General features: G+C 39.4%; 1 protein-coding gene across 1 annotated transcript; it reads left to right on the plus strand.

Moving 5' to 3' along the window:
- The first annotated feature begins 11 nt into the window (after window positions 1-11).
- On the plus strand, window positions 12-23300 carry GPI (glucose-6-phosphate isomerase). The gene is made up of 18 exons (XM_057400199.1): window positions 12-195; window positions 4833-4923; window positions 5425-5493; window positions 8318-8437; window positions 10464-10547; window positions 10641-10787; window positions 12485-12556; window positions 13643-13687; window positions 14544-14597; window positions 15537-15597; window positions 17154-17197; window positions 17423-17575; window positions 17932-18061; window positions 18396-18472; window positions 19974-20102; window positions 20556-20631; window positions 20711-20777; window positions 22279-23300. Exons 1-18 carry the CDS (start codon window positions 77-79, stop codon window positions 22400-22402), a joined length of 1662 nt encoding a protein of 553 aa, XP_057256182.1. The 5' UTR covers window positions 12-76; the 3' UTR covers window positions 22403-23300.
- Window positions 23301-24683: the final 1383 nt, after the last annotated feature.

The raw sequence follows: 24683 nt of genomic DNA on the forward strand, positions 1-24683 counted from the left end.
TGGGGATTGCGGTGTTCGCCGTGTTCGCTTCGGGGCGCCTTATTGTTGTCTGCTGTAGCCCTCCCTGGCCGCTAACATGGCGCTTTCCGGCGACCCCCAGTTTAAGAAGCTGGTGGAGTGGCACAAGGCGAACTCGTCCAAGCTCGTCCTGCGGCAGCTGTTCGAGGCCGACAAGGATCGGTTCCAGAAGTTCAGGTGAGGCTGGGCTGCTCCCGCCCGCCCGCCCTCCCTCCCCCGCGGCTCAGCTAGGTAGCAGTCACACCTGCCCTCCACACCGAGCACCGTCGCCCGCCGGGCCCTCGGGCTGCCGGCACGACGGGCACTTCCGTGTGCGAGGCCCGGGACTGCTTCGGGCTGTGTAGCGCTGCCTCCCTCTGCCTCCCGCGCTCCCTCAGGTGGGCGCTGCCGTAGAGCCAGGGCCTCACCGCGGGCGGGATGCGCTCTCCCGCCTCAACTGCGTCGGGGCTGGGCGTCTGCTGCGCTCCCTGTTGCATGTGCTGTCCCGGGAGAGGAGCGGGGACCGGCGGGGGAGCGAAGGAGGGAATCGCCGCTCACAGATGTAGCTGCTCTGCTCGCTGCCGCTCCCGCCGGCTTGCGGAGGGGCCAGGGAAAGACGGTCGAACCCGTTCCGGCCGCCCGCAGGCCCATGGCAGGCCGGGCACATGCGCCTGGGGCCTGCAGCTCTCTGCCGGGAGCGCGGCGTGGGCAGCGGGGCGGGTGCGGGCGGGGGAGCGCTGCCCGGCGTCCCCCGAGGAGGGCGGCCGAGCCCGCTTGTCCTTGACTCATCCTTGCAGCAGGGTACGTGCCGGGAAGCACAGCGTCGGGCTGCGGCTTGCACAGCGGCATTGTGGGTCCTCCGTTTCTCAGTCTCTCGCACCCGTGTGCTTAGTCATGATAAGCTCCGCGATAAAATCGCATGGAGCCATCCATCCATGTGCCTCTACCTGTCAGGAGTACGGTGGTGCTTATTCCTTCTCTGAGATGGGGAAGGAGAGGGCTGGTTAGCAGGTTTAGCCCTCCCTTGCTTCATGCTATCCACGTTGCAGCAGATGTATTGCAACACATTAACGTGTGAGGAGGAAGTAAGTGTGAGCAGTACGGTAACGTTCAGCAGTTTCATCCTGCACACCAGAGACTGTGTTCAGAAGTTGTGTGTGGCTCCCTTGGAGTATATAACAGCAATTTGTAACGTAATAGCATGTAGATGTGTCCCTGACTTAGTTTTAAAGTGAGCATGGGTAATGTAGATAAAGTGAGCTTCTGTTCTCAAACTTGTTGTAAAGACTTCTTGTAGTATCAAGCTTTTCAGAACTGTCCTAGATAAAGTGATTTTTCTCCCTTTTGAGCTCATTAGATAATTCTTAAATCATAATTAAACATCATATATGAAGTCCTGCACACTGGCAGATGAACCTTAGAATGTCAGTTGCATTGATGGAAAAGGTACGCTAAATTTTTGGAGTGTTGACTTCATCCGGCTTTTCTAACAGGATTTTCTATACTGTTAAAGAACTGTGTCAGTATTATACACATCTAGCTTTTCTCTATTAGAGCTAGTTCTGGTTGCAGGATTTCCTTGTATCTACTATATTTGAAGAGACTTGAATTTGGTAACATCCTTGGAACATGGGAAAGATGAAATAAACTAGCTAAATAAATCAGAAGGTAAAATGAAGCACGTTCTTACAATGTTCCTTCCTGAATGGCTTAAGTAAGTACTCCTATTGGGGATAGCACTGCATCTTAATCTCACTGGCTGCCACTTTAATCATGAAATACAAAAATACAATTGCAGAACTGGCAGCCTGGTTTGGTTTGACAGATCTGCCTGTATATATCTCACCGATTGCCACTTTGAGCCAGATCAGCAGGATCTGATGGTGGTTAACATGCATTGAAAGCCTGAGCAGTCTGGGGGACTGGCCACACGATCCTTTGTGGTTTGCACCTCTCTCTCAATGTGAAATTCATCTTTGTTAGTACATTTCAGTTAGTTCTGTTAGGTATTGTCATAAAAACATTGACTATCTTATCTTCCATTAGAAGGAAAAGAGAAATTTATGCTCACCCATGTAAAAGTGCTTCCTGATTCTGGAGAAATTAGACTGGTGTGAATAACATAATCTGAGTATTTTATATTTGAGAAACAAGTATCTAGTTAATTTTATTACAAGATCATTACACTTGGTGATTATATCCTACAGAATATAGATGGAAAATCCTCTCTTCCTGTTGTCTTTCTCAGAATTTGTATCTCCTGTTTTCCTGATCGGGAGTGTAGTCAACCCTATAAGGTATACCTTTGGCTTTCGTTGTCACCCAAATGTAAGGTCTGGTAGGAACAGTGGGTATTAACGACATGAAAAACTCCACTATTTTGACGGGGTTAGAACTGATCTGATGCAGCTGTCATAAAAGACAGTAGATAGTAGATACCTGGATGCTGATTAAGTTACTCTCAATGTAAACAGGTAGTGCAGGATATAAAGCACTATTATTATATTCCTGCTAGCTGGCTTGTCCATTATGAAGGATCAAAAAGAGCCCACAGTCCAAATAGAAAATATACTACCAGGGAATCCATGTGTAATAATACATTTAGGGATTGCATACAGACTTAGTTTGTGTTTAGCTGAGAGATAAAATCATTGAGATGCTGTGGGTGGCCTTTCAGTTAAGGACTGCATCACTTAAATGTGGATGTGGCTTACGTGACAAAGCTCTTGTTCCACCTAGGTAGTGCTACCATTAGTTGCTGCATTGCAGAATGGGTAGTGTAGTAGAATGCAACTGAGCTGCAGGGTTTAGGGCTGTTTAAACAAGGGTGGATCCCTTGGTGTAAAGGTTTAAGATGAGATTATGTTGCATGTCGTGTGCTCCACAGTGTGTGGGAAGTTAGATCTTGCAACAATTGCTTGCTTTTTTGTGTGGAACGTCTTGGGATGCCATCTTTCTGCAGTTTCTTCAAATGCATCGTGATTTGAATTCAGCCAGAACTCCATGGGATACTTTGTCTTTTAGCTGTAGTGAGACAGATTTTTATATTCATATAAGTAAAATAAGAATGAATTCTAGAAGTAAGGTATATGTCAGGTAAATATAAAGACAAGATTGTAAGGATTTTGTGTTCATGGAGTAGAATACTGGGAAAGATTATTTTTCTATATTAAACTAGATGAGAATTTTAAGAGTTCTACATCTTTAAATTGAAGTAGTATTACTATAGTAATGGCCTTGAGGTATCATTAATAAAATGTGTTAAAATCTGAGAGCTGCCTGTAAATAAATTATAATTGTCTGACTTGAAGGACGTTTTCTTATGTTTCTTCTGTACTTTACCAATAAATAGCAAACTTTGCTGGTCAGAGTCTTTCTCTTGGCTAGTTGTATTCTAGGTACCCTTGTGCTGGACGGTCAGGGTTTCAGGATTACTGTTTGCAGCCCAGTGAAGAGAACAGTGATTAGCAGTTACGATACTGTTTTTCCTTCTTTGACTTGTGTTCATACCTATAAAAGAAACACTCTTCAAAGAAAGAAACAATCTTCAAAGATAGAAACACTCTTCAAAACACCTTCCTTTCCTTATTTACTGTCCCTTGTATTTTAGGACCAGAAAAAAGGCATACTACTGTGTTTTTCCCTCAAGTTTATAAAGCCACCCAAATGTGTAGGCTTTGCTGATTATTGCTGTTATTACAAGTTCAGCTTCATTCTTCCTTGGCAGAATTTTGCTTGATCTTTCATATTATATCTGTTTGGAATAGCAATTAGGGCATGGTTTGTCCCTGTGAAGTCTCTGGCATACATGGTCACTAAAATAACAGTGCATATTTCTGTGCTCAGTGTTGGGAAGGAGAAAGCAGGGGAGCTAGTGAAGAATGTGGAAGCATAGAGAATTGAGAAGCAATTTCCTCTGGCTTCTGCAAGTGGAGCAGAAGGGAGTAAGATACAAAAGGCCTTCTGTGCTTGTATAGGAGGCCTACCGAACTATTTCAAGGACTTGGGTTCTCCAGTTCAGAGTAAATGTGTATTTTGGCTGTCAATTAGTGCAAAGAAGAAATGGTCAGAAAACTGTGCTGTAAAGGACTTAGAGAGACTGTACAACTTCTCCCATGGCTACAAAGCTAGTAATACAAATGGGTTCACTTGATTTCCACTGGACTACCATTTCTGTGTTTAATCTCAGCAGTAAACCCAAAAGTGCTTGTGTTTTGAAGTGGTAGGCTATAGCTTTCAGAAGATGATTAGTAAAATAACTTGGAGACTTCCATTGGGTCAGTGAGACTGTACCATGCACAAATAGGAGTTTAATTGTGCATAGTAGTTGACAGAGTGTTTCTGTACATGATGTTGTATAGGTTTTTAAATCATGCTTGTTCAAGTTACCGTATAAAATAATGACTGTGTAGTTGTTGAAAGGACCTGTAGAAAGACAGTTTAATTTTTTAGCAGCAAAAGAATGTGGTAAGCTTTTTACCTATGATATATTAGGAAAAAAGCTAATTATTGCTAGAGAGTGCTAATGGCATAGTGAAAATAGAACAGGAATGTCCAGCTATTCATTAAATGTACTTTATTGTATTTGAACTTCCATAAGCAGAAAGTGGACACTATAATTTAGCTTATTGAAAACCATAGTCTTCAATTAAAACAGTACACTAGCAAGTCGTTTTATGAAACTCATGGGGCAAATCAGTCCCTCAGGTTATCTTTACTAACTTAGTATAATTAGATTCAAATTATTTCATAATCTGTAGAGGAGTTATCATAGTCTTGCTTTAAACAGTTTTTCTCCAGGAATTTGCGATTAAAAAACCTGTTTGTTTTGGCAGCCTGACTGTGAATACTGATCATGGGGATATCTTACTGGATTATTCAAAGAACCTTGTTACAGAAGAAGTGATGAAAATGCTGATGGAACTGGTAACTGTTTAAAATGTTGAATTAATAAAACTTCACTTTAGCCTAGTGTCTGTATTTACAACCCTTCCCTGGCTACTGGTGCAGCCAAAGGCTTAGACCAGGTAGTGCTTCCTGTTTTAAAAATGTATCCTAGCAAAAATAGCCATAGCAAAATGACTTTTCCTCCTCTTCACTTTAAAGAGAAGATAAAAGCTAGTACAGGAGATCACTGAACTGTATAGTAGTATGACAACATGAAACTGAATTATTAAGATGGATTTATTGCATCTCCGTTATTCAGCACATGTTATTTTGTAACTTCTCAAGGAAATGAACAGCCTGTATAATGCTTGCTTTACAAGAAGAAAAGTTTTAAGGTAGAATCAGGTGGGTTTTTTAATCTAATACTGTAATTTGTTTCACCATCTTATGGTAAATGTTCATACTTGATGTAGCTGGACCTTCCTAGTGCATGTTGGCTTCGTACGGTTTCTAAGAGGAATCTATTTTTATATTTTCCAGGCTAAGTCAAGGGGTGTGGAAAGTGCCAGAGAGCATATGTTCAGTGGAGAGAAGATCAACTTCACAGAGGTAAGGCTATTTCTGTCCATGGGTCTCCTCTTCAGTTGTGCTTGTATATTACAGATGGTCATGCATCTATGTAGGAAGTCTTGAAAACAACTTACTCTTTGAAATGCTGAGTGATTGTAATGCTTGCTGCACTACTTAAATGAGAAATTCTTACAGCGCTGACCAAGACAGAAGAAAATGTGTATGGCTACAGCTATTCAATCCTCCCTTCCACACATCTTAATCTTATAGATTCTGGTGGTATTTTTTTTTATTTTGTCTTATCCTACTTTCTATGAGTTAAGAAAAGTTAAGTCTTGCAGTGGGCATAGAGCAGAGTATTGCATTGCAGGTATCCTTTATATGCTTTTGCCTGATGTTGGTGATCATAAAGCTTAGTAAATTTCCTGCAAAGTTTTAGTGAGGGTTGTGGAAGACTGAGGTTTCTGGAAGACTTTGGGCTGTTGGTGCTACTTATCTTTTTGTATGTTTAACAGTAGAGACTATAAACAATCTTGGGGAAATTAGCTACCTGTTTCAGTAAGAGGATGAGTATCTTGCTCTTTTTGTAGATATGAAGGTTGAAATTACAGTTACACCTTCACCAAAATATACAGAAAGCCAAATATATGTTTTCTTCTGAAATGAAAAATAGGAAAAACTGGAAACTCTTTAGTGTGATTTATTAGTCTACCTTAAAAATTAAAGGCTATTTTGTACATTTGAGGTAAATTCACAGAAATCATTATTTCCTTTGGCTTGGTTATTAACTGATGTAGCTGTTGCACAAGCTGTTGGCTTAAAATAACTCGGCAGTTGGATGTTGTATTGTTTGAGAATGCTCCATGTTTGTAAAAATGCACAGACAGATAAAGCTTCACTGAAGAGATGATTCCTTTTCTTTCTGTGTTAATGCTTTCAATTCGCACTAGCAATTCTAGCTAGTGAGAAATGGAAGTGGAAAAGAAGGTGATGTCTTAAACCTACCTGGAGAATTGTCACCTCAGATATTTTGTCTCGCTAGCCTCACGTAAAAATTGCTGCAGGGTTAGCACATCTTTGACTGTATGTTATGGAGTTACTCTTCATTGTCTACATGAGAACAGATGTAGCAGCTGAAGTCTTCTCAGAAAGATGTAATTTTCACAGAAACCACTTAAACACAGTATTAAACCATGTACTTGGCTTCTAATTCTCTGCTTTGCTACTGTCTTGATACATCAATTTTCATGTAGCAGTTACCTGCATGATGAGTCTAGAAACATCTTTTTTGTATTGGCCTGTTTCTCAGAATTAGATTTGGCTTGCTTAATTTTTCCTGTTTGTGTAGAATACCACATCAGATTGTTTTGGCTCAGGAATAAGAGCATGTGGACAACATGAAATTTGTCTGGAGACATTAAAAACAGGATACTTTCAAACAGCATGACTGAATAAACCTAAAGCAATATGATAGAAGGGAGCTCCTTAATGACAAGAGCTGAATTGTCTACTACTCTTGTTCTGTTTTAGAATGTTTTTAGCTATTTGTCTCAAGTATTTTAAGACTTGTCTGTGTTTGGTGCTGCAGGCATTGGCTGCATGGTATGTGCTTATGTGGAAATTCTTTAAAGTGCATCCAGGTGTGTCATTGCCAGGTGTTTGTCCCAGATGAGTTAAAACTTGCAGCTTGGTAAGGCACAAAGACAGTGCATTGCAGGGTATCTCATCTAACCCCTCATTATGGGACAGGTTTCTCAGTCCATCTGATATTTAGAAAATACTTCCATTTAACAGTAGACATCAGGTCAAATATGACTGCTTCTCGAAGACAGCACTTCCCTCAAGCTGGTTAGTGAGCAGGATTTATCAAATACCATTCCATGGCTGAGTTGCAGGAAAACCTTCCTCTGTTTGCTACAAATACCAGTGGGTACCCTTTGATAATTAGCAGCTGAAAGAGCTTTTTCATATTCCAAGTCAGACTCAATGATTTTTGAATTAGCATTTGGTATTTAAATCATGACTTGGCAGTTCATATTGTTTGTGTTGTCTTTGTCTCACAATGCCTCTCACTGTATCAGGGAACAATGAGGTAGAACAGACTAATTTTTAAATTTGTTCATTAGTATTGACTATCTCCTTCATCCTAGATTCAAGCTGTTCCAGTTCAGGTGAATCACAGGCCAGATTTCTATGCTTTGACTTATGTATAACTAGAGAATTAACATAAAATGGTGCATACTGGCACTTTTTTCCCAACACAACTACCACCAATATAGCTGGTGTGTCAGTATTCAGAGAAAATTTAATTGTGAGCAATGGATAGAATAATAGGGCTACTGTATTCTGTTTTGTCAAATCCATAAGTATGTGTCTCTTCCTATATGAAATATATTACTCAGGGTAATTGAGAAAATGCCAGAGAGCTTTGGCTGCTTGTTAGAATTGATTTTCAGTGTTGTCATTGATAAGGATCAACTTCATTCTCGTATACCTGAAGCATGCCAAAGAATTAAGGTCACTGAGTACTGATTATTGCTGAATTCTGACCCCCAGTTATTAATTGCTTGTCAAGGGATCTTGAGCTTTCTTATCAATATAAACAAATAAGCTATTTGTTTACTTTGCATATTGTGTTTTGGTAAGCCCTCTGCAGTGATTCTGTGAAGTGAGAGGGTGATTTAGATAGCTGGTGATGAGTGTGTATTATACACATACATGCACATACTACTGCTTTACTAATTCCAGTGAATCTAAAGAAATTTTAAGCTGCGAAGGTCATACTGCCTCCTTGATGCAGTATCTGAGACCCCTGGGTATGATTAGGAAATAGCTTCATGAATTTTTTCCCTTTTTGTTTCAGAACCGAGCTGTGCTTCATATTGCTCTGAGAAATCGTTCCAATGTGCCAATACTTGTAGATGGGAAGGATGTTGTTCCAGTAGTAAACAAAGTGTTGGACAAAATGAAGCACTTCTGCCAGGTATAAAATACTACCATAGTTTACTTCTCATATAATTATTCTATACCTAGCCCAGTTCTTATGTGTATTGTGAAGCAGTGATTGTGGGCTGCTTCACATGAGTTACTGTGCCCTTGTTTTGATGTTAGTAACAGTTCTGGCTCAAGCATGGAGTTAGAGCTGGGATTAGTATGATTTGCTCTGTTTTCTCTGTGCCCAGTTTGGGTTTTTCTGGGTTTTGGGATTTTTTTTTGTTTGGTTGTTGTTGGGTTTTTTTTTGTTTTTTGTTTTGCTTTTGAGGGTTTTGATTTTTTTTTTTTTGCTTAATAGGCTCTCTAGATCTTGCTGTTTTCACAGTAATCTTGCACTTACTTCAGAAGACTTGAGGCATTTAGTGCCATTCAGATATTGCCTTTCTTCTTGCTAATTTTTCAGTTACTTGTCTCTGCCGAGTAGAAACTACTCTATCAATTATTGTAAAATCGGAGAGGTAGGAGTTGCCCAGTCACTTGCAATTTGATTACACTCTGCTTAAATAGTTTCTTAGACTGTTTTTATGTCAGATTCCATTATGATTCTATTCTGTTACAACTTTAGTGGTGTGAAATTTTTGTTATTCCCTAATTAAATACAGCAGTTAAGCATTATCTTCAAATATCATTAATTGGTTTTGTTTTTTTTTTGATGCTGTACATTTTTAAAATGTAGGTGTGTTGTCAGATTAGTTAAGGAAATGCTCTGAAGAACTTGGTACTCTAAAGTCAAATTTATGTGATTAATCAGTAAAAGTTCACTGGGTAGTTTTTGTGCATTTTAAACATGGCTCTGAGGAACTAACTTGGTTGATTGAGTCTTATCCAGGTGGTAGTGGCTGGTATTGCTGCCAACTCATACTTGTTAATGTATACAGAATGAGCCTGTACTGTGTTCAGCTCCTAATGAATAAATGCCAAAACCGCATTTATTATTAACTGATGCTAATTGGTCTGAATTTGGTATTTTCTTCAGATAATGCAAGAACTGAATTGGCTACAGAAATTCAGTGATGTCTTTTCCACTGTACAGTTGTTTTCACTAATTAAGATTTTGGTGGTAAATATCACTTTCCATGCAGATGTATCTCTTCTGTAAAATAAAAGTAACGTTAAGCAGGTCATTTGGAAAGATTAACAAAAGATGCTTGTTACAGTCAACTCAAGCAGATGTAATGTTAAAATATGATCTACAGGCTACAGAAATGGTATATATTAAAAATGGATTTTCTTTAAGATTTAACTTAAACATTGGCGGAGGAGAGCAGCTATCAGCATAACCAGGTGATTTGTTGTAGAGGAATTGATTTAGAATGGGGGAATGTATGTTGAAGTGTGCATGATACTAGGAAGATTAATTTTGTGATTGAACAAATTTAATGCGTAGGGTGGTACCTGATGGGCAAAATCCAGTGCAGTTTTTTGATAATTACTTAATGATTGTAATTTTGTTTGTCAGAACTCACAGTAACTATTAAAATGACAACAGTAGAGCAGAAACCTGCCCAGAAATAAATCTTAATGCAAACATACATGCATTAGAAAAGCTTTTTGAATATTTGGTTTGCCAGTAAATTGCTATCTGCATGGCTCTATTCGTTATTTTAATGTTTTCCAGTTTAGTTAGCCAAATTGCTTCTAAAGGCACTTAACCCCTTCCGCTTCTGATATTTGTTGCAAATAGTTCAATGCCCAATACTTTTCATTTTTAGCTTTATTTCTTTTGCCTTTGTCAATACTGTAATTGCTATAGCAGCCCCTACAGAGGAGAGTTTGATACTACAGTGTGCTTTTAAATACGTGCATTAGACTTCTAACCCTTAATGAAGGGTTATGTTGGCTATAACTAAATCTTGAGTTAAGAAGGTAGCTTTGTGTGTAGGCTTTAAAGTCTAGAAGCTTGAAAGTTGTCTTCAGAGACTTTCTGCAGCAGTGCCTGAAACCAGCATTTTCAGTGTTAGAATCACTAACTTTAGGTGTAAAAGAGTCATGGCAATATTCTTTGTTTCTCACAGCGAGTCCGTAGTGGTGAATGGAAAGGCTACACTGGAAAGGCAATCACTGATGTCGTCAATATTGGGATTGGTGGCTCTGACTTGGTAAGATGACTTCTATATATCTTCCGCTTGCAGTTAAGATAAAATGTATGTGTATGCTTGCAGTTAAGATAAAATTTTGTTGCTTCTATCCAGGGCCCTCTGATGGTAACTGAAGCTCTGAAACCATATTCCAAGGGAGGTCCTCGTGTTTGGTTTGTATCCAACATTGATGGTACTCATATAGCCAAAACCCTGGCTGAGCTTAAGCCAGACACTACGCTCTTCATCATTGCATCAAAGGTATGTCTCTTACAAGCACTGGAGTATGCCTTTCTGTAACTGTAAAGGATTCAGTCAGAACAGAAATGTGTACACAGGAAGATCTAGATCAGGGACTATTTCTAAACAGGTCTGTTGTGATTCATCCTGAAGTTGCAGTGCAGTCTTGTGTTGCTACTGAAATACTTGTGAATCCAGAAGTCAAGTGCTGAAAATTACTTATCCTACAAGAGAGACTATAAGCAGTTTTGTATTGTCTAGAAACATGTGTTTCTCAGTCAACACAAGTTTTCAGCTTTATTCACAATGCTTTATTTTACTGTGTGGAGTGTCAAATCCTGTGTGGTTATTTTTTTGAATTCAGGATTTTTTGCCTTATTCCTTACTCTTAAGGTTACTTCTGGTTCTTTTTCTTAAGTGCAGTGTAACTTCTTAACAGTGTTCTGGTTCTGCATTAATGTTTTTTGCATTAATTGTATGCAGTTTGGAAATCTTCATTCTGTTTTAGGGTAGTAACAGTATGTCTACACCTAAATAAATGAGCCCTTGAGCACTATATATATAATAATCTTCTTTGTTTACAAAGTGGCAAAGATGGCACTTATTTCTGAGTACAGACTACAGGCCTTCAAGTCTTGCTTTGCTATTAACTATTCTATAAACACAACTGCTCTGCCATCTTGCATTGAGGAATGCTTCTGTCAGCAGAGGAAACGTATGAAGACTCATAGTTATGTAACTTGGGTTGCCTACATTTGTAACGCACAGTAGAACCTTTTTGCTGTTGAAGACAATCTGTAACAAATGAGTGTGTGTAATACTGACCATGCTCTACTGTGGTGCTCATTATCTTATTTTCGCAATACTGCAGCCAAGCAACAACTTATGGAATAATAAAGAAACTTCACAAACTAATGCGCATGGCCACTTTGAATAATTGAGATGAACAACCACGGTTCAAAGGTTTAGAAGACTGCCAAATTGAAAGAGTAACACTTCTATTTCTGTTTGCCAAACTGTAGTTAGATAATTGGATATATTTGGAAGCGGATGAATGGCACTTTTTTGTTTCCCATAAAAGGCTTGTGTTTCATAATGAAATACTTCTGAGATGGATGAGAGTAAGTTCAGTCTGGTGTTCACCCTTACAGCTAAATTTTGATGGGTGAGTAAATCAGAATGGTTGTAGATATTTGCAAAACTGCATGACTGAACTTCTGTGCACACTTCATGAAGCAACAAAATGTTTTCCTCTAATCAGCAAAACAAAATTATGGCAGGAGTCTTGGGAGAAATGAGTGCTCTTACATGAAAAAGTAGAAATTGAAGAACAAGATAACAATCCTGTTTTGATGCTTAATTAGTTCCTTTTTAGTTGAACGGTAAAACTTTGCATTTAGTGAAAGACTAGATAATTTAGTCTCAAAGTTTTGCATAGCAGTTTGGGATAGGGAAGATAGGAAATGGGGAATAACAACTATTCTGATTTCAGATATATGTTAGTTTAAAACTAGATAGGCACATGTCACAGCCTGGCAAAATGGCACATTTTGGACTGATAAGCTTGCTTTTTTGCTGAAATGTGACAGCAGGTATCTATTCTGAATATCTACAGTTGCTCTGCTCTGATTATTGGAACATACAATGTTTTAGTAGCCTGAACTGTTCTCAGTTTTAAGTACAGTGTTTTACATACTTCTTTGTTTCCTGATGGGCAGACTTTCACCACCCAAGAAACTATCACCAATGCAGAAACGGCCAAAGAGTGGTTCTTACATGCTGCTAATGATGTAAGTCTAATATGTTTAGGTTGCATAATGGAATGCAACAGCTTTTTCTTGTGCAGTTTCTCCCTGGTCATCCTGTGTTCTTTGGAGCAGAGCCAATAGCTGCCCAGACATAAGATGTATAGATCAGCAAATACTGTATGTGTATATATATATAATATATATAATATAAAATTTAATATATATAATGTCAGTGTTTCATGGTTAGTGACAGACTGTATATCTGATCAAAGTGAAGATTAGTTTTTCATTATAAATGGTTGTTGTGCATTGTTCCCCCACATCCTGCCTGTTAAGTAATAGTGTTGCATTTGGCTCAGAGCTGGCTAATAATTTAGTGGAACCACTGATAACGAGAAGCCAAGAATATGGCGTCTATGTGGCATTACCTTCCAATTCTTGGCAAATATTTAAAAAGTTGAAATGAAGTTAACAGTTGGAGTGATCTACTGACATTTCAGTGGCAGATGGCTGTGCTATGAATAGAAACCTTGTGTCTGGTTGATTCTCTGCTATTTCTAACTTAAGAGAAAAAAGGAGAGTGTGCCTGCTCAGGTAATCAAGATGGTCTTCAACATGTTCAGTCAGGGTAGCTGTACATAGTTTGAAAGCTGGGCTTCAAAACTCTGTACTACACTACTACTGCAGACAATTCATCTTTGTCTACCCCAATACTTAATGAAAGACCAAAGTCTAAATTTGGAGCTTGAGATTTATCAGTAATATCACTTGTCTTGACCTTTTGACCCTAGTTGGAAGGGTAGTGCATGTGCAACAAACTCCATGTGCTCCTAAGTGGTGGTAGTGATGTTCTGGACTGATAACATACTCTTAAGGAAATGGTGTGCTGCTCTAATTAGTGACTGCTTCCAGAGGGCTTCATCAGAATGTTATCAGAATGTTATCTTCAGGCAGGCATGCTGCCAAATCCCACACTGAATGTGAATAAGAAAGTCAATATAATGCAAAAATTATTTGCACTTTTTGATAGTCAACAGTATTTTGTTTAAATGGTAGCAGATCAGCTTTATGAATGGAACTCCAAACAATTAGCATCCTAGATCTAACACTGTGTTTGTTTTTGTCAAGCCTTCAGCTGTGGCCAAGCATTTTGTTGCCTTGTCTACCAATGCTGTAAGTATAACAAATTTTTTTTTCTATGTACCTTTAAGATGGCCTCATTTTAAAATCCAGTAAGGAAGCCTACCTTTTAAGACACCATTACTTGAATACCAAAAGTTAGCCTTCCTCCTGAAGGAAGCATAATTTTTTTTTCTATTAAAAAAGTGCAGCACTTCTAGGGTAATGAACTCTTATCAGGACTGGACCTTTTTTGTGGACTTGTGCTTTTTCTGCTAGAGTTTTAAGTCTGAAGTCAGATCTCTTATACTTGAAACGACTGTCCTGTTATTAATGTTACCTGTAATTGCTTACATTTGTATGAACACAGTTATGTAAATATTACTCTCCTAGACTTCTCAAGTGCTGAAGTGATGCAGGTAGTTTGTGTGAATAATTTGTAGCATATGATGAGCATAATGTACCTTGATGTGGTGTTTCATGCAAAAGGATAAAGTAAAAAGACCAAAAGCTATTAGGCTGTGCAGTAACTGAAAGGCTGTCACTGTGGTGTGAAATTCCTTTCTTCCATTCTGGTTCTGTTAAATGTAAACTGAGTATCAGTTCAACTCCTAACTGTTGCCATTTTGATTAGAAAATGTGTATGTCCCCGATTTTTATTTGAGATTGCTGAAGAGTGATAGTGATCTCTGAAAGGGGAAGGTACACTTCTTTTCTGATGGATGCTTTGTATTTTTCAAATCAAGGATGTAACTGGGAAATTGCGTATTTAATAGGTATCCAACTTATGGGTTTTATTTGCTAGTTTTAAAGCTTTTAAAGATTGTTGGTTTTATGTACAGTGTTCTTAATCTTTGTTGTTGTTGTTGGGTTTGTTTATTTATTTATTTATTTACTTTTTTTATTCTAGCCTAAAGTTAAAGGCTTTGGAATTGACCCAGAGAACATGTTTGAGTTTTGGGATGTAAGTAAATGTCTAATGTTGTGTAGTAGATGTTAACTGTTAGAATAATCTAACTTGCTTCAGAAAATGCTAACTAATGTCAGGAAACTGCCAAAACACTGAAATTATAGTAGTTGTACTCTGTACTGAAACATCTGCAACTTGCAGCTAAACTGAGTACCTGCCAGCAAGCAAAACAGTCTTGTCTCTTGCCCATTCCATTAAAATCCTGTAGTCAAAGGTCTGAAGAGAAGTCTTCTGTATTCTTGGCTATCTAATCAGCTGTTGGGTAACAGGAGATACAAGTCTTAGGTTATTCCTCTGTGTAAGTAGTTATTATAAGCTGTGACATTTGATTGTGGGGGTCTACTGTATATAATCTAGGCTTGTAAATGTCAAACATCAGAAATGGGAGACTAATTTGATATTTTGTAGCAGATGTATATTTTTAAGTATATTGCCCTTGTCTTGGCCCTTATACTTAATTAGAAACAGGTTGGTTTATGCCTCATTGACTATGTACCTGACCAACTAGATTTCTAAAACTGCTGTTTAAAAATGTGTGTAGAGCCTTACCTTTTCCTAGGTAGTGTCAAAATCCTACTGAAGCAGACTTTACCTGTAGAGGGGTGACATTAGGAAAGCAGTTAATACAAGGTGAAATTTTAGTATTAGGAAGTGAATTGGAATAATCAAGGGATCTTCAATAGATGTGGCTCAGATTGGATGAGTAGGATAAATTTAAAGTCCAAAAAATTGCATATGTAAGGATTCATTAGGGAGCTATTGTGAAGTGTAGGTTCCCTTGACCATACCATATAATATGCAGTGAATTATCACCAGAAATGCTGTTTTTGCTGAAAATAGTCTAAGCACACACTGCTGTTTCCTCATAGCTTGAGAAAGTTTGAATTTAAAAGCCTTGCACTTCTCCTGTCTAAACCGGTCTCTTGTTTTCAGTGGGTCGGTGGCCGCTATTCTCTGTGGTCTGCCATTGGTCTCTCCATTGCCCTGCATATTGGTAGGTATTCTTATGATGGTTTTTGCTTCAGAAATATAACTATAGAATACATTAATGATAGTGTCTTGTGGATCAGATTTGGTGCAAATATTATTTTACCCAACCTACTCTGAGTGGTTGGCTGTATGACGAAAATCCAATGCAATGGCAATATTGAGATTTTTACTACTGTAAATGCAGTTTTGGAAGTTATCCATACTTAAGTACAAATGGACAAATTGCATCTCCTGAGTCACTTGGGTAGCCAAAACTGCCTGTTACATGTAAAGCCATGTCAGTGTTGAAAATCAGACCTTGCAACTGATGTTCCTAAACTATTTGAGTAGTTTCTGTAAGTACATGCATACTAAACATCAAAGCTCTGTCTCCAGTTCTGCATATGAGCTCTGTTTATCGTTGTTAACTGGCTTCTCCCATTACTTTCTTTTGTCCTCAGTACTCGTTCTTCTAGGCTATAGGGCCTGATGATACAGGAGTGCTGTTTCTATCTGCAGTTGATCATGGAACAGACCCTTGAAACAAATTCCCACCTACTAGTATTGTAGCATAGGCATTTCTGATCCAGATCTCAAATATAGGGGGAGAGCAAAGATAATGTGAAAGAGCTCAAAGAACTCTGCTGTCAGATGGTGAGCAGGTTGTTTAGCAGCCTTGCATTTGTTTCCTCATCAGTTCTTTCAGATACCTAAAAGTCTGAAGCCATGTCATGTATTTCTCTAGATAAAAGCCAGAATTACCTTAAAAAAAAACACATTGGTTTTGGTGGCTTTGGAATTATATGATTAGGAGTTGTCATGTGTAGAAAAACTTTTGGAACAGCAAAATAAACAACATTCAGGCACTTACTGTTTTGTCTGTAATAAACTGTTCATCTCTGCTGTCAGACAGATTTGGTGCTGATGGCTGACAAGCCAGTCTGTTGGCACTTCTTACTCTTAAATCCTTCATCTCCCAAAGCTGGCTTCTGACCATAGGTAGAGCTGCTGCTTTGATTGCTAAGCACTTCATCTCCATATGAAAATCAGGATACCTGGCTTTGCAGGAAAGGATGGTGTTAAACTGCTTATTAGTGGAAATGAATATTGATTTAAATACCCTAATTAAGAAGGGTAACCTTTTTTTGAGAAAACCATATTATTTTTTCCTCAGACCAACACTGAAATCCCTGCTGTACTAGCCTTGCCCTCTTTTTCGGGGGAGTACATGTCTTTCCCACTGTGGCTGTGAAGTTAAGCGTTCAAACTTGCTGAAGACTGTGTAGCCTTTAATACATGGCTCTGTTTTCCTTCTACTTGCCCATTCTGTCTGAATGGGGATTTTAGGCAAAGGTTTTTGAAGTATGCTTCATGAAGTTGGGACTTGCTCTGAAGCTTCAGTCATAACAGCATATGGAATTACAGGATGCAGATTTCAGAAGTCAAAGTGCAGCCTTAAACTCCAGTAATAGTTGGGAGCCTTGCTGCACACAAGGAATTTTAACTGCTTTACAATTTTCTCTACAAGGAAAATAAAGTTTGAGTTGTAGTAGTAAATTCAAACTGACTTTTTCCATTTAGGGTTTGACAACTTTGAGAGCCTGCTTTCAGGAGCCCACTGGATGGTGAGTATGTGATGCCTATTTCAGATGTTTCTCTTAAGAGATGTTAGTAAGATAACTGAAGGCAGGTTGGTTTCTGAAATTCAGCTTCTTATGTCCTCTCAATGCCTTTAAAATGTCTGTGCTTGGGGAGTTCTCCCTGGATCAGAAAACAATAAAAATAATTTCAGAGTTGTGGGGAATGACAGTTGCTTTATCAAAAGTGTAATTTTCCTTTGTGTCACATAGGATAATCACTTCCACACGGCTCCGCTGGAGAAAAACATGCCTGTTCTGTTGGCCATGCTGGGGATCTGGTATATAAACTGCTATGGATGTGAAACCCATGCCCTTCTGCCCTATGACCAATACATGCACCGCTTTGCTGCCTACTTCCAGCAGGTAAGGCTCAGACAGAGTAAGTTTCAAGAAGCAAGTATGTAGATACGCTTCCATCCTGGTTCTAGAGCCTGAATGCATGTTTCTAGGTTAAAATTGGAATCACTATGTTAGCAAGGGCTTAAGGAAGACTGGTGCCATGATTTGGTACAGGCTTATTTACTCAGTTAACTTAGATTTTATCCCCCCCCCCCCCCCCGACATCCATTATCTTGATGTCCATTAAGCAGCTCTATCCCTGATTTTTACAGAGTATCCATAAATAGTCAACACTTGCTGTAATTGAAGCATGTATGGAAAATTGTTCTGATACTGTGTGGTTCTGCAAGAATGGTAATACAGCCCTTACCTTCTTTTAGGGTGATATGGAATCTAATGGCAAATACATTACCAAGAAAGGCTCTCGAGTGGATTACAATACTGGCCCTATTGTGTGGGGAGAGCCTGGCACCAATGGGCAGCATGCTTTTTACCAGCTCATTCATCAAGGTAAAATAAAACTATTCACTACCTTAGTTTAGAATTCAATTCTGAATAACTACAAAGCTGGAAGAGTCTGCAGGTTTTACACTGTTTCAAAGGTTGGACTCTTATATTCCTTAGCATCACATTGCTATGGTGTTATTCATTAGTGGCTTTAGATGCAGGTTTTCACCCTACAATAAGGATGGTGAACTAAAGATAAAACTACAAAGCTGTACTGTCACTTCCCCCTGCTGTTAATCAAAAAGCTTACATGGCTGAGTCTTAGCTTTGAGAGTTGATTTTTTTTTTTTTCTAAGTCATTCATGTTGCAGGGTTATTAATGTGCCTTTTCTTACAGGAACTCGCATGATTCCTTGCGACTTCCTGATCCCAGTCCAGACCCAGCATCCAATCAGAAATGGCTTGCATCACAAGGTAATAAGTTTTTTGTCAGGGCACCCATATTACTGTAGCTGAAGGCACTGGAGCTTAGTTATTGCAGTGTGCAAGATTTCTAAATGTCTTTTTGAAACTCTACACATATGCTCTGTGAACTTTCATAATAGGGTTGAAAAGATCTTAATTATAATTACATATTTTATGTAATAGAGTTGTAGTTTTGTTTTTGAAACTGCAGCCACAGTTCTTGAGGCAGATCAGTGGTGTGGTCTGATGGCCTAAGGAGGCTGGAAAGAGTTGACCAATTAAGTATTTGGAGAGAAAACTCCTTGTAGGAATTTTTTAGTGTGAAGTGTCCCTGCCTGTGGCAGGGGGGTTGGAACTTGATGATCTTAAGGTCCTTTCCAACCCTAACTATTCTATGATTCCAGTTGTAAGGAATGGAATTCTTGCAGAGTAGAAGTAAATTCTCAGGAGGTGATGCAGCAGCATCTCTGAGGAGGTTTTCAGATCTTGTTTCAGGACAGAATTTAGTGAGTATACTAACATAGCTAGGGTGAAAGCCTTCTAGATACAGATATTTTTTTAACAAGCCCAATTTTAGTTTACTGTATCATGCAACTGAACATTTGCAGTGAACTGCTGAACAATTTTAAGTTTTGTAGGTGGAAACATGTCCAGGTCTACTACTGAGTGCATGCTTCAGAAAAAGCATGTTTCCTCGCTAAATTTCAATCTTTTCATGATGTCAGAATTCAAATTCTATAAAACTGTTATTGTACTTCTTGTCAAGCAATACCAGGTCCAGGCAAAAGTTTTAGAAAAACATAGCTTTGCAAAAGAAGGGGAGAAAAGGTTTAATTCAACTGTAGATATAGTGTTTATGCTCAGTGTAATGAGTACGATGAAAGTACATATGAATTTGCACGCTAACATTAGGCAAGGAATAGGAGACTAAAATCTTAATTGGTAGGGATTGGTATATGGTATGCTGTGGTGGTTTTCCTTCATACAGAGTAAGTATGTCTTAGCTGGTTTCCTTTGACTAATTGTTGCACCTGGCATTCCATGCATATTACAGAATCCCTGCTTGGAAGGGACCTCAATGATCATCTGGTCCAATGTTGATAAAGCATGATCTAGATTAATGACTCAGCACCCTACCCAGCTGAATCTACAGCCATGGTGTAGCATGTGACAAAATATAGACTATGCTGGGTGAAAGAGCTGTGTGAAATCATGGCTCCTTTTTTCTCACTGCTTGTCAGTCTCATTAGGGGCAGGACTCTGCAAAACACTCCTGGTTGTCTATGGATACATGCACTGTTAAGACAGTAATCAAGTCACCTGGCACTCCAAGGTAAAAAAGCAATAGCAGGCATTATGCAGCTATAAGTATTGCACATCTTGCTGCTATAGGGTTAAAAACAAGTGCTGTAACTATAATCAAGGTCTTGGTCTAGGTTCAAGCCCTAGATATCTTTTTCCAGCTAAGGAAATGGTAGCTTGAGTTGATGTTTTTATTTCCACTTGTTAGATCCTTTTGGCCAACTTCCTTGCTCAGACTGAGGCCTTGATGAAAGGAAAGACTGCTGATGAAGCTCGTAAGGAACTTCAAGCAGCAGGACTGAGTGGAGATGCTCTGGAGAAGCTCCTTCCCCATAAGGTAACCAGGCTTTGGCATTTGACAACTTTCCTCTGACGAGCTACTGTGGTGGTGAGGGCGCTCTGGGGGTCTGATGCTCGATGGAGTTTGCTAATGGGGCAGTGCCCTCCGGTGGCTGTCAAGTGCTACTGTCTTGACAGCTGTGAAGTTTGAGTTGAAGTTTGTCAGAAAAGATCTAATCATTGGCTGTAGGATAATGACTTGTATTTTACTTCCTGTAGACCATAGTAGTCAGTAATAGTGCTTGGAGATAACATTTTGGCATTGTTTTTAATAAAACATGAAAATGATACAATTTTATGATTGAAACTGTTAGCCTTTAAAGCTTTCAGGAGTTTGTTTTTGCTGCTAATACAGCTGGTGTCATGTGGGCTGTAAGGAAAATACAGAGTTGAAGTTTCTGATATAAGTTATAGAAAATAGTAGCTAACAATGTAATTCTTGTTTTGAAAGGTCTTTGAGGGAAATCGACCAACCAATTCAGTCATGTTTACAAAACTCAACCCATTCACTCTGGGAGCCATCATTGGTAAGTAAATAGATCCTTCTGTGAATGCTTATTAAGACTTTCTGGTAAAATTAATTGATAAATCTTTTTCTGTTTATAGCCATGTATGAGCACAAGATATTTGTTCAAGGAATTATCTGGGATATTAACAGTTACGACCAGTGGGGGTAAGTATCCTTGATATGTTTCTTGTACTGTGGTATTCCTTAATCTGTCATGACTTGGAGAAAAGACAATTAAAAGTAAATGTTTTACTGATTATGAAAGTTTTTAAATGAAACAAATTTGCAGTGGATAAGTCACCATGTATCCTTGGTCAGCCATTCATAATCGTTTTGTAGATACAACTTTAACTAAGGACCTTTGTTTTATTTGATTAAGAAAATACTATGAATGCAGAAAAGAGGCAGTAATAATGAGTAAAATAGTCAAGCAAGCAGAACACATGCTCTGAGAACTGGAAAGGGAAAATAATTTCCTTTATAGAACGAAAAAAAAAAAGAATTGCTTCTAGAAACATTTAGTAAGCAGTTTGAACGGCATCTGTTAAGTAAAAGACTCACTGCCTCTTAATTCTCCTATACTGGTGATAAAAGACTGTTCTTGGCAGATGTCTTCATATACAGGAACCCTAGGTCAGACTGCACCTGTGGCCAAGGTTCATGGTAGAGTTCCATGTGGAGAGCAGCAGATTTATGAGGAGTTTGTCAGTCTTAAAAATAGAAGACATAATCAGGAGCTAATCAGATTGTTTTTAATCTGTAACAGTGTAAACTGTACAACATACTGCATGAACACTTGGCAGGAGAAAGGGATTGGGAAATGAGATTTTTCAGGTGGAACCTAGTTTTATTCTGTTGGGGTATTTTGAAGAGCAAGTTTGTTCTGCAGGCCTAGAATAGCTGTTTACACTAAGCTGTCTTAAAGGCTGAAGGATTGCTTTTTGTATATATTTTTAGAGCTATGCTACCATAGCAAGTTCTTTAACTAAAATATTGCAGTAGAAAGTGTAAATGAAAGACTGACTAATAAAAGCTGATGTCTATAGACATCTATAGCTGATGCTACAAACTGAGATCAGGTGTGGGATAGGAGTAACTACAGCTTTTACTATAACACATCGAAATCCAGAATGGCATCCAAAACTATGCAATGTGGGGAAACTGTAGAACCAGCATAGTTTCTTGCAGCTGTTTGAATATCCTAGGTCCTTAGTCTTTGTGGCTGTAACTGTTGGACAGCATGCTGTAAGTTGGGGAAGGCTTCTAGGCCTGCAACTCAGCTGTTGTTTATTGTCTTGGTGCTGCAAATGAGTGTTCTGAGTGATGACAGGTTCAACAGTGAACAGTAGGAAGCTGAATGCATTCTGCATTGAGGCAGGCTACATAACGCAACTGAGTACTGAAGGGGAAAAGACTGCTTAACTTACAAGAGAACTCTCTCTTCAGACATCCTGTAATTTGAGAGCTGTCTGTTCAGCTAAGCAGCTGTGAGAACTCCAGCTGTTCATGAATGGCACCCAGTTGAATAATATTGTTTGATCACAGTGTTCACTCTCAAGTTACTTTCTGCTGGCACCTATTTTTAATGTCAATATCTTACAGTAAACACTGCAGGCTGTTAGCACTAATGATGTTGTTCTTTCTTCTCCTGTTTTTGTAAATGCAGAGTTGAGCTTGGAAAACAACTTGCCAAGAAAATTGAACCTGAACTGGAGTCAGATGCTCCTGTGACATCTCATGATAGCTCAACAAATGGGCTCATCAATTTCATCAAAAAACACAGAGCCTGAAATGAAAGATTTGGAGGGGATCGACAATCTAGCCACCAAACACCCAGATCTGTTGTAGTTGTGCTTTTTTAGCCACTTTTAACAAAAATCGCACTTTACAGATGTAGTGTTACTTGTTGCAGTTAATCTTGTTGCGTCAAGTATTACAAATGAAAACTAGTTTTGTGAAACCTAGAGATGGTATAGTTGCTTACTATTATTGTGGCTGTTAATCTGTAAAGTGCAGCTGATAATGTTCCCCAGTTCTTATCCCTCACTTCCTTAAAGATGATCACATACTGATAATGGAAAATAAAAGGTATGATGGATGAGTAAACCTTCTTCACTCTATTTTTAAAGTGCAGACCTAGTAACATGTGCTTCACTGTGTAAAGTTCTCTGAAGCCAAGTAACTCCTGTATCTTTGGACTAATTCTTCTGTGAGCTGGAAACTAGAATGTGTAACAGCTGTAGATTGTTCAGGTTGCATCATTTGATGCATGTGAGCAAGATAAAGACTGTTATCCAATGCTACTGTGAAAAAGAAAGCTCTCTAATCTTTGTAAAAGATCTCCTGATTTTTCTGTATGCTGTGGCACCCTATGTGTACAGCTGTCCAAAAAAAAGAAAGCTCCTGGAGTGCCAGTGATAACCAAATTTTCCAAACAGTGTTCAAGAGTTTGATGGTAAAACTTGATCACTTGCAGAAGAAATGATTTTTTGGTGTCCTCCAGAGGCAGTTTCTCTCACTCTTCTGAAATCAGCATCACTGTTCCAACAACTTAAAAAATTACTTTGTGAACAACGTGCTTATACCCTCTTTACCACTGTTAATTCACCTTTGCTAGCAGACTGGCATGCTGTGACTATTGTTCTGTAACACCTTTAATAAAGGTAAGACAAAGCATTGAAAGGAAAATGAATAGTAACTGTGGTTCTCCTACCCTGAACTCTTCGTAACAGATGCTACTCTGGCTACAAGGTCTGAGCTTGTGCCTCTTAATGCATGTCTTTATAGCACAGATTCATTGACAAATCTTGCAGATGTGGCACACTAACAACTCTACCTGCATAAATTTGAATTGCTGAACTCAGAATATTGTGCTTAGTTGCTTAGGTTTTACTCAACTATATAAAGCAATTTTCCCACATAAAACATGGTCACAAAAGAGAATCCACTAGAGGGAGGCATCTGTTTCTGTACGAGGTCTTAAACTTTTTATCTGTCTCTGTAAAAGCATGTGCTAATGCATGGCTTCTGCTTTTTGTAGAGGCAGGTGTGAAGCTAGATCTTCTTCTTTAGATACCCATTGTGATTTGAATGTTCAAGCCTATTGTTTCAGTCCAGTGCTGTTGTTTCACCTTGTGTCCTCCTGGAAAAGAGAATGAATCTGTGTCTATTCCTCTACTCTGTAGGCTTGGTATTGTTTCCAAAACCTGTTTTTTCCTTGCATGGAGTTTACCAATGCGAAATATAGCCGCCCACAACAGTTTGGGGTTGAAGGGACCTTGTGCATTACCTAGTCCTAACCCCTCTGCCCTGTACAGGGACACCATGTCCTAGTTGTAACACATTGTGTGCTTACCACCCTTAATGGGGTCACACTGTGATCTCCTAAGCGGGAGAGCAGCACACATATGCTGTGTAGTTTATAATGCAGCAGTGATCTTGCAGTGGCAAGACTCAGTCGCCAGCGTTGTTTCTTTAAAAAAACAGAAGCAGTTTTTCGGAAGCACTTCACCCTCGCCGACAGCGAACGGGGTCTGAGGGGTTTGCGCTCGGGTTCTGTATGGTTCAGCACGACGCCCCCCGCAGCCCTGCGCTGGGCTCCCCGCGCGTCCCCGTTGTGCTGCGGCGCGCCCCCTGGCGACGCGCGTGTGTAGGTCCGGTCAGACGTGAGAGTGCGTGCCCCGCGGCACGGCGCCTCACAGCCCTGGTCAGTGTCTGCGAAGAAGCTTTAAGGGAAGCTTCTCCCCTGCAGCCGCTGAGCGGGGGGATCACGAACAAAGTGCAAGCAGTGGGCTGCGGCTGTGTTTGGAGGATGAGATGGCATAACGCAGAAAGCTCAGGCAGCCACCAGCCGTAGTGCATCAGTTTGAATCATAGCCTGGTTTGGGTCAGAAGGGACTTTAAAGTTCATCCGGTTCCAACCCCCTACCACAGGCAGGGCCACCTCCCGATAGAGCAGGTTGCTGAAAGCCCTGTTCCCTGTCCAGCCTGGCCTTGAACGCTGCCAGGGGTGGGCAGCCATCTTCAATCCTTCTGTGTGATATCGAGCCTGCTGATTCCTACTAGAACAAA

Source organism: Pezoporus wallicus, unplaced genomic scaffold (genome assembly GCF_028554395.1).
Source record: "Pezoporus wallicus isolate ANWC-B61680 ecotype Strahan unplaced genomic scaffold, APGP_CSIRO_Pwel_v1 contig_447, whole genome shotgun sequence".
In the NCBI taxonomy this organism is placed as follows: Eukaryota; Metazoa; Chordata; class Aves; order Psittaciformes; family Psittacidae; genus Pezoporus; species Pezoporus wallicus.